Source organism: Astatotilapia calliptera, chromosome 7 (genome assembly GCF_964374335.1).
Source record: "Astatotilapia calliptera chromosome 7, fAstCal68.1, whole genome shotgun sequence".
Classification (NCBI taxonomy): Eukaryota; Metazoa; Chordata; class Actinopteri; order Cichliformes; family Cichlidae; genus Astatotilapia; species Astatotilapia calliptera.
This window is the reverse complement of record NC_137428.1, coordinates 1600865-1610189: the sequence shown is the minus strand read 5'-3', so window position 1 is coordinate 1610189 and position 9325 is coordinate 1600865. Positions and strand designations below refer to the sequence as shown.

The following is a 9325-nucleotide window of genomic DNA, read 5'->3' as shown; positions in this document are numbered from 1 at the left end:
CTGACCTCCGCGGAAACTAATGCGCAATAACGTCATCGTGGATCGATTGCTTTTCCCTGGACCCAGCTCTAGAAAGCGACACGCTAATTGGCTGAGACTAACACCGCCGATCTGTATACAGTTTAGCAGTTAGCGCTCATGCTAACTGTAGCTGCTTGGGTCCATTGTCGCAGATAGAGATCTGCTGAAGGCGCGCTGCTGTACGCTAACGGCTGTCATTAGCTTTCCTGCCAAAGTCACCGCGAAAGGTCCCGTTTATTATGGCGTTTTCTAAAACATGGAAGCAGTGTTGAGCCTCGTGTCGTTAACTGTCACGAAGGTTTTACAGTTCTCCGGACTGACGGACAACTGGAATGCCCCGAGGGCCAAAAAGATGGAGGAGAAAGCGTTAGAAGTGTACGGTACGTTCAGCCGGTAATGGAGGCTAATGGAGGCTCTGGTCTCATAAACAAGGCTCTACTGCACTGTCAGCTAACCTGTCTACGTACTGTAAGTCTGTAAACCCACGGCCAGGATACTGACAATAAATACCAACGACTGTAAATAATGTTAAACACATGCAGTCAGTGATGACTACCGCCACACTGTAAGAAAAACTATCTGAGTAAGAGTTTTCTGTCAGCTTTGCTCGCAGATGATTAAATCACGCGCCGAAGTGTCGACCGTGTAATGAGCTTTAGCAGGTGTTATAGATTAGTAGTAAAAACGTAAACTGTTGAAGATTAAGTTAAATGTGAGATTATTGAACTGGAGTTTGGTGCGACGAAAGAAAAGATTTGTCTGGTTAAACATGTGGAAAAGGTTAGAGAATTAAAACTTACGCTCAACATTTGACCTATTTTTAACTGTCCTCCTCAGTAAAACTACATGAAGTTTCCATCCACTCGTCACAGGCTTGAACCTCACAGTCATTTTGGGCTTTTAATGATTTCTTTGAACGGTTCTTCTTCCAGCATGGACAGTTTTAAAAAACTTAAAAACAGGATCTGGGTGCTCAAGTCTGAATTGATTTTGATGTTTACGTGCACATGCTGAAAGCTTGTGATAAATGATGTTGGAGGTTCTACAATGTCTTTAAACTTGGCCGAGGCCTGTTAGCTTCTCATTAGTGATCATGGTTAATTACGACTGACAGATTCTCTCTGCAGCATAAAAAGGATTTGTTTGACAGCATTCACCGGATTGACCAATACTGGGAACAATGGGAAAGTCCAGCCATCTCAGTGAAGATCTGAAAAGCAGAACTGCAGATTTACACAAGTTGGGAAAGTCTCTCTGAGCCGTTTCTGAGCAAGGATCCAAGATCACACAAGTACAAGTTACTCAGATCTGTCCCCACTGAGGTCTGGGAGACACCCAGACTGTCCCCCTCAGCTCAAATGAGCAGCTAGCCGAGTGAAACGGGGACACAGTCAGGAGTTCCAACAGGACAACGATCCCAAACACACAGCAGAACTGGTTTTGGATAAAGCAGGCTAACACTGGGCTTAGCATTGAGCGTTTCAAACCCCTGAAAATTTGTGGACCAGTTTAAATGAACTCGACTGATTCAGCAAAGGAGAGCAGTCAAATATCAGCCAGACGTGCCAGAAGCTGGTTGATGGATACAAAAGCATGTGGTTGAGGTGCATCTTGCTAAGAGGCATTTAACCTGACATTCGTGGGGGTGTATGTATATATCTGAGCCTGACAGCCTTGAGACTCACTTCCTTCACAGTCACCTTCCTACAGGTCTGCTCTGCAGCAGGAAAAACTCAGAATTTCTTGGACTCTTCGTATCGTTCTCAGTTTGTTTCAGCGGATCCTCAAACACGAGGCTTTGCCTGTTTTCTCACTTTAATCTCGCCGTCATGTGACTCACGTTTTCTTTTTCTGCCCTCCATCAGATGTGATCAAATCGATCCGTGACCCAGAGAAGCCCAACACCCTGGAGGAGCTGGAGGTGGTGACGGAGAAGTGCGTGGAGGTGCAGGAGCTCGGAGAAGACGAGTACCTCATCATCATCAGGTTCTCCCCCACCGTCCCCCACTGCTCCCTGGCTACGCTGATCGGTGAGTCGATGATTGAACCAGTCTGTTATTTCAGCTGCTGTTAGGAGGACAACTCAAAATATTCCAGATAATCTATTTCTAAGGTTTATGGAAAATCTTTGCAGGAGACGCTTACAGGAGGAACCGCATTTGAAAAACGAATCTTAGCTTCAGCAAAAAGAAACCAGAGTGAAAGATCAACATGAGCCTAAAGACAAGACTGAACACTCAAAAATGAAATCGAGCTAAAAACAATCAGGAACTAAAAAGTTCAAACAACCACCAGTCACACAAGAGTCTGTGATCCACCCGAGAAGCTGTTAGTTGGGATGCTGTGTGCAGTGTAAGTAACACTGCAAACCTCATAAACTCCTGTTTTATCTCCTGGAGCACAGAGACATGTGTCCAGTGTTTAAACTGAGAAAATGAACCACTATGATAAAACAATGAGCTCATTTTGAATCTGATGGCAGGAACGTGTTTCTCACTGCGTCCGCTCGTCTTTTACATCAGTGCATAAATGTCTGAGCCAAAGAGAGCAGCTGCTCGACGTAGTTTTGTGCAGATTGTGAACCTCTGCTCGTCTTTCCTTCTCACACTCTTTTTATTCCCAGACATGTTACTGACCTGCTGCCAGTGACCCGATTACCTCGGCCGAGGTGACCCGCTCTGTGTTTGGTGTCATTCTGTCTGTGGACGCGTAGCTGGATACACTGTGTCAGGGCTTCAGGTAGAGCAGGGTCAGGTTAGTTTCCATGATTCTTACAGGTGTGTTGTCAGCATATAGAAAGTACTGTCTACAGATTTCAAAGTATGTAAGTGTCGTCAGGTTAGTCAGAAATACACTGCAGTATAATATTATATAATACTACTTAGTCCTGCATACAGTTTGTGTAATCAGAGTAAACCTCTGTCACACTTATCTGCAAACTTGTTAAAGTAGATTTAATAAGAGCAAAGAAAAGAAATGAACATGTAGAAAACAGCCTCGTGCTCAGAGAGCGAGCTGCCCCGCTGCTTCTCCTTCTTACAAAATGTTCCTCTCTTCCATGGAGAACAGTAAAAGTCTCAGTTTAAACATTTGATGTCTTTTCTCTCTTCTGTTGGGAATAAAACATGAATATTTATGAGAGCTGCACATCACTGAATTCTTGTGCAACGGGGTCGTAACCACCTGATTTATTTTAATTAGAAGTTTGTTTCCCTTTTAATCACAGTCCAGTCTCTCCATCACCTCTGTAAGGCCGCCGTGCTGGCAGCCACAGAGCTCGTACTTATTATTCTGGACGTCCTCACAGCGGCGGCGCTGCAGTGACAGAGTCCGCCCGAGGACGCTCTTGATGTGATGAGCAGCAGGAAATAACCAGCGCCTCGCTTTTAGCTCAAAGCGATCTCTGGAAGGTGTGTGTGTGTGTGTGTGTGTGTGTGTGTGTGTGTGTGTGTGTGTGTGTGTGTGTGTGTGTGTGTGTGTGTGTGTGTAAATAAAGTTTTAACCAGACAGCGCTGCTGCATCATGGAGAGCCTTTTAACACAGCTGTGGGGGGTCCAGGATGTTTTATCGGCCCGCTCCAGCTCCTTTTCCTATTTCTACCAAACTGTCGGAGCGACAGAGTGAATCTACTTCAAGACAGACTATATAAAACCTGATATATGCTGTGGCAGCTGAAGACATCACTGTGGGACTATGATTAATTTAGCAGCTAATGGCAGAAGTTGGTTCTTTTTGAATGGGAGGCTGCTCTCACGATGTGTTTATTGTTGTTAAATGTTGTCACTGTTGTGCTTCAGTTTGTAAACCTTTTCTTAAACGGCATGTTTAGATATTCTTTTGTTCTCCTCCCTGGCCTGTTGAATGGTGGGGGGGCCGTAATGTTTAACTACAGGCACAACTACAGATTTCCTTATCTTGTGAAGGATGTTCAGCCCCGGCCATTTAGGGGCTTTAACAGTGATCAGACAAGAGACAAGAGGATGCAAAGGGGTCTGCATGGGATCCTACAGCCATGTTGGCCCTCCCCTATGCTTGTATATGGTGAACCATTAAAGTTAAGCTGTATACAGGTGTGGGGAGATGACCTTTGGATAACCAGGAAATGTGGTTAAACAGTTGTAAGCATATATTGTGTGGCAGGAAGTCATGTATACAGAGACACACACAGACACATTCATTCATACATGCATGCTCACACACACACAGTGCCTTAGTTTTTATGGCACGTGCTTCTTCTCATGTTTGATGTTCCTGTTTGCTGTTTTCCTCATCAGTAAACTCTGACACACACTCGTCTAATCTGCTGCTAACGTTGCTCTTCGTCAGTGTCTGATGGGCTTCTTCTGTGTCTGCAGGCCTGTGCTTACAAGTCAAGCTCCAGCGATGTTTGCCGTTTAAACACAAGGTGAGTTTCAGCGTGACATAAGCCGCTGCACCCAAACCACAGATGACACATTTTCACCCCGGATTTGAACCTTTGTGTTTAGAAATTGGCATCACCTTTTCCCCCGCCCACTTTCTACTTTTGGTCAGGGTTTAGGCGGAGCTCGTCATGGTCTAGGTTAAAATGCGCACCCGCTTCTCAGTGATGCCACAACAAAGTGGTCAGCTGACCTCTGCCAAATGACACCTTTGCTTTCAGCCATTTTCTGTATAGAGCAACTAGCAATATAATTATAGAAGTTTCACCCGGTGCTGTTTTTGTGTGCGTAGACGTTTGAACTGCCTTCCAAACTCAGACGTGACAAAACAAATCGAACAGAGAACAAAAGGAAGCGGAGGAGTCGAAGCTTCCTGGACAGACACAGCTGTTCTGTCATTAACACATCAATGAGCGGCACTCGGAGAAACGGAGGCAGGAATACCGCTGTCGACGAACCCTCCGCTGGCCTTGGCAGCCTGTTAGCGGTTTATTCATGAGCTCGTTGGAGAGGTTTCAGCATCAGAGATCGAGGAGTTCTTGGACTGCTATCAGACAGACCGGAGAGGGTGCAGGCAGGTGGAGAGCTGCAAGCTTCATCATTAAAGCTGCTTTACAAACGAGTCGAGTAGCCTCTTAATTAGAGGAGTGATTTTAATCAGCAGTGCTGGACAAAGCAGCTTCACACTGGCAGAAAAAGTTATCAGGGTAATGAAAAGTTTGTTTAATGGAGCCTGATTTCTGCAGGAAGCTCTCACTGACTGTTTGCATAGCAGTTAATCCAAACCACACAGGAACATTAAAAATACAGTGAGTGATTATTTCAGGTTATTTGCTACAAAAACTCATATTTGTATTATTGGTATTTAATCCTCTCTTCCTGATTCTCATGAAAAATAAACTCACCTTCTGTTAAACGTATAATTAATAGGTAACACATGAAAAGTGCATAAACATGCTCATTTATTCCTGATGTTGTCCTAATTACTTTTTACCAGCAGATTAGACAAGCCTGACGAGCACTGGTTAAACAACAACAACAACAGCTGGTTATAAGCTAACACTTTTCATGTCTGTTCTTCTCATTAACAGTTTGATTTTATTCTCACATCATGTGAGAGTTCATTTACTTAGTGTTCGAGTCCGAGAAAGTTGCATCCACTTCAAAAAAAGTTTCACTAATGTTGCCTAACAGAGACTGACGATGCCCGACAGAGGCTAACAGTGCCCGACGGTGCCCGACAGAGGCTAACAGTGGCTAGCAGTGCCCGACAGTGGCTAACAGAGGCTAGCAGTGCCCGACGGTGCCCGACAGAGGCTAACAGTGGCTAGCAGTGCTCGACAGTGGCTGACGGTGCCCGACAGTGGCTAACAGAGGCTAGCAGTGCCCGACAGTGGCTAACAGAGGCTAGCAGTGCCCAACGGTTCCCGACAGAGGCTAACAGTGGCTAGCAGTGCTCGACAGTGGCTGACGGTGCCCGACAGTGGCTAACAGTGGCTAGCAGTGCCCGACAGTGGCTAACAGAGGCTAGCAGTGCCCGACGGTGCCCGACAGAGGCTAACAGTGGCTAGCAGTGCTCGACAGTGGCTGACGGTGCCCGACAGTGGCTAACAGAGGCTAGCGGTGCCCGACAGTGGCTGATGGTGCCCGACAGAGGCTAGCGGTGCCCGACAGTGGCTGACGGTGCCCGACAGAGGCTAGCAGTGCCCGACAGAGGCTAGCAGTGCCCGACAGAGGCTAACGGAGCCCGACAGAGGCTAACAGAGGCTAGCGGTGCCCGACAGAGGCTAGCGGTGCCCGACAGAGGCTAGCGGTGCCCGACAGAGGCTAACAGAGGCTAGCGGTGCCCGACAGAGGCTAACAGAGGCTAGCGGTGCCCGACAGAGGCTGACAGAGGCTAGCGGTGCCCGACAGAGGCTGACAGAGGCTAGCAGTGCCCGACAGAGGCTGACAGAGGCTAGCAGTGCCCGACAGTGGCTGACGGTTCCCGACAGTGGCTGACGGTTCCCGACAGAGGCTAACAGAGGCTAGCAGTGCCCGACAGTGGCTAACAGAGGCTAGCAGTGCCCGACAGAGGCTAGCAGTGCCCGACAGAGGCTAACAGAGGCTAGCAGTGCCCGACAGTGGCTGACGGCGCCCGACAGAGGCTAACAGAGGCTGACGGCGCCCGACAGAGGCTGACGGCGCCCGACAGAGGCTGACGGCGCCCGACAGAGGCTGACGGCGCCCGACAGAGGCTGACGGCGCCCGACAGAGGCCGACAGAGGCTGACGGTGCCCGACAGTGCCCGACAGAGGCTAGCAGTGCCCGACAGAGGCTAGCAGTGCCCTATAGAGGCTAAAAGAGTTTTTAGATGTGTCCTTGATCCATCACAGCTGATTTAAATGGCTAAATGACCTCCTCAACATGTCCTGAAGTTCTCCAGAGGCCTGGTAATGAAGTCATGTGATTCAGGTGTGTTGACCCAGGGTGAGATCTAAAACCTGCAGGACACCGGCCCCAGATGTTCTCTTGGACAAAGCTCTGTTAGTTTCCAGCGTTGTCTTCCTGCCACATGATAGCGTTTCTCTGCCCATTGGGGACCAAGTACTATCACTGAAACCAGTCATCTGAGAGCGGTCTCAGTCATCGAGAGTTCACGCTGTGCACCGTCAGATTTCAGTTTTATCACACTCTGAGCAGCGTTCACGTTTCAAAGTTGAGTTTTAAACGATGAATGGCATCTGTTGTTCTCTGAGCCGCAGAAATCCTGCTTTATTTCTGCTCTCCGAGTTTCTAATCCTAAACCACCTTCCTCTGTGTTTCTCGCTTTTATGTAGAGCCGGGCTTTCAAATCCTCTGTTAACTGAATAAAAGCTGGATAAATGATTCTGAAACAAGCAGCCCGTTAACAACGCTTCTTTTTCTTTGCCTTCTCAGTTGGAAATTTACATTTCGGAAGGAACACACTCTACTGAAGAAGATAGTAAGTCTGCCTCATTTATTTTTGAAAGGCATTTTCATGGATTGTGTGGAACTAGACGTATTCAGCAAAGACAGCAGGGGTTCAGAAGGATCTGAGCTTTTAGAAACTACAGATTGTCTTTTACCTGAATCTGCTGTTAGAAGCCAAGACGTTCATGGTATTTACTTTACACGTCTGACTTTGCTCCTAACCCTGTCCTACTGTTTTAGTCACATGCTACCCCGGCTCTGCACAGGTTCCTATGGTTACTATTATTTTGACCGTCTTTAGGTTTAATTTACACAAAACTTAAGAACTATGGGATTAAAGTGCTCAACGTGTAAAGGCATTAGCATGTAGACGGTGCAAGATAAAAAAATAATATCAAGAGATTATCTGTACTGACAAGTTACATGAACGACTTTTAAAAAATGGAGCAAACTGACAAAATACAGCAACAGGTGAGAGTGAAGAGCTAAAAATCCCCACAGAGCAATAAAGTGCAGAGACAAGAGGCTAAAATGCTGCATGAACATTACAGCACAGACATGAGCAAGTGGTTCAGAGCACATGGTGTCATTAACCATTAAAACCCTGAATCTGAAACCACAGCACTGATCCCACTGACGCTGATACCTGATCCAGCTCTGAGTTACTCAGAAATGTGGTGAAATCTTTACAAAGACTCAGATAAACCCGAGCTGGGAGCAACAGCAGAGGTCCTAGAATGGAGCCCTGAGGAACACCCCTCACCGAGATGATATGTTGGAGCTAAGCAGCGCTCTCTGAGGTTATTCCAGCTCAAACATTACAGGAGGGGGCGGCACGTGTGCGGGTTTCCGGTGTGGTCCAGTTGTCAGAACGTTTGTGTCGTCTCTGTTTTTGTCTCAGTTAACAAACAGATCAACGATAAGGAGCGAGTGGCGGCCGCCATGGAGAACCCCAACCTGAGAGAGATCGTGGAGCAGTGTGTCACCGAGCCGGACGACTGACTGCTTGGACCGTGTGTGTGTGTGTGTGTGTGTGTGTGTGTGTGTGTGTGTGTGTGTGTGTGTGTGTGTGTGTGTGTGTGTGTGTGTGTCCATAGTGCCTGAAAATTACACTCAGAGGACTGCTGAACGCTCGCCTAAAGGCGGAGCCTCGTGTTGGCTCGCCGGACCGTGTCGGGGGGATTTTTGTTTTGGAGGCTCCTCACGGGGAACTCTGAGCCATAAAGAGTCAGAGGCTGAAGTCAAACAGCACGTGTGTGTGTGTGTTCACTTTCTCATCATTCCCTGCTGGAGGGACTCTCCCTGAGCGGCAGCGTTTCCTCGCTGTCGTCTGCTAAAGGCGACGCAAGATGCTGCAGGCGGAAGTGGGTGGGGCAAACAGAGACTGTCCTACTTCCATGTCATCGTGCAGACTGGGTCGTTCTGTGGAGAATCAGAATCTGTGGCTTTACCTCCTTTTATATACAAGAAGAGAGACGCACAGATGTTTCCAGCTTCTCTTGTAATGGTTGTTTTTTGGCGCCTGTCCTTTTCTAAATGCACTTATCGAGATTTATCTGAGGGGGTCGTTATTTTTAATGAGTAAGGTGTAAAAATCTATATTACTAAATAACCAGGTAATAAAATTAGATTAAAAGTGGACCTGTTTTCCTCGTTTTGTTCTTGTTTCCTGTCATAAATCTCCCGTTCCTTCATATTAACTTGATCAAAGTTTGTAATAATGAGCTCAGTGTATGTACAGTCATCCCTGTGAGTGTGGGTCAGGCTGCACTCACTCATTTTATCAGGCTTTTCTATTCCTGGAACTTTGTGATGTCACAGAGAACGGTGGAGCAGCCAGAACTGAAAGATCTCCCATGTACAGGAGTATTTTTTAATAGCAGGCATTTTTTTGTTTTCCAAGTTCATGTTGATAAACATCTCAGTCGTCAATATTCTCTCAAGTGCTG

The 9325-nt window shown here is 47.0% G+C and overlaps 1 protein-coding gene and 1 long non-coding RNA gene across 5 annotated transcripts; both read left to right on the top strand.

Moving 5' to 3' along the window:
• The first annotated feature begins 100 nt into the window (after nt 1-100).
• On the top strand, nt 101-9015 carry ciao2a (cytosolic iron-sulfur assembly component 2A). Of its 4 annotated transcripts, none has more exons than XR_003272756.2 (6): nt 101-401; nt 1887-2051; nt 4377-4426; nt 7362-7407; nt 7999-8176; nt 8278-9015. XR_003272756.2 is itself a non-coding variant. In XM_080304036.1 (6 exons), exons 1-5 carry the CDS (start codon nt 278-280, stop codon nt 8376-8378), a joined length of 486 nt encoding a protein of 161 aa, XP_080160162.1. In that variant the 5' UTR covers nt 101-277; the 3' UTR covers nt 8379-8421; nt 8468-9015. The 4 variants fall into 4 exon arrangements, 3 of the variants coding, with proteins under 3 accessions (XP_080160162.1, XP_080160161.1, XP_026028200.2); XM_080304036.1 differs by lacking the exon at nt 7999-8176 and having other exon boundaries at nt 8278-8421; nt 8468-9015; XM_080304035.1 differs by lacking the exon at nt 7999-8176 and having other exon boundaries at nt 8278-8427; nt 8468-9015.
• On the top strand, nt 2193-4369 carry LOC145429905 (uncharacterized). The gene is made up of 3 exons (XR_013910238.1): nt 2193-2373; nt 2645-2775; nt 3248-4369. It is a non-coding gene; the product is annotated as an uncharacterized LOC145429905 (long non-coding RNA).
• Nucleotides 9016-9325: the final 310 nt, after the last annotated feature.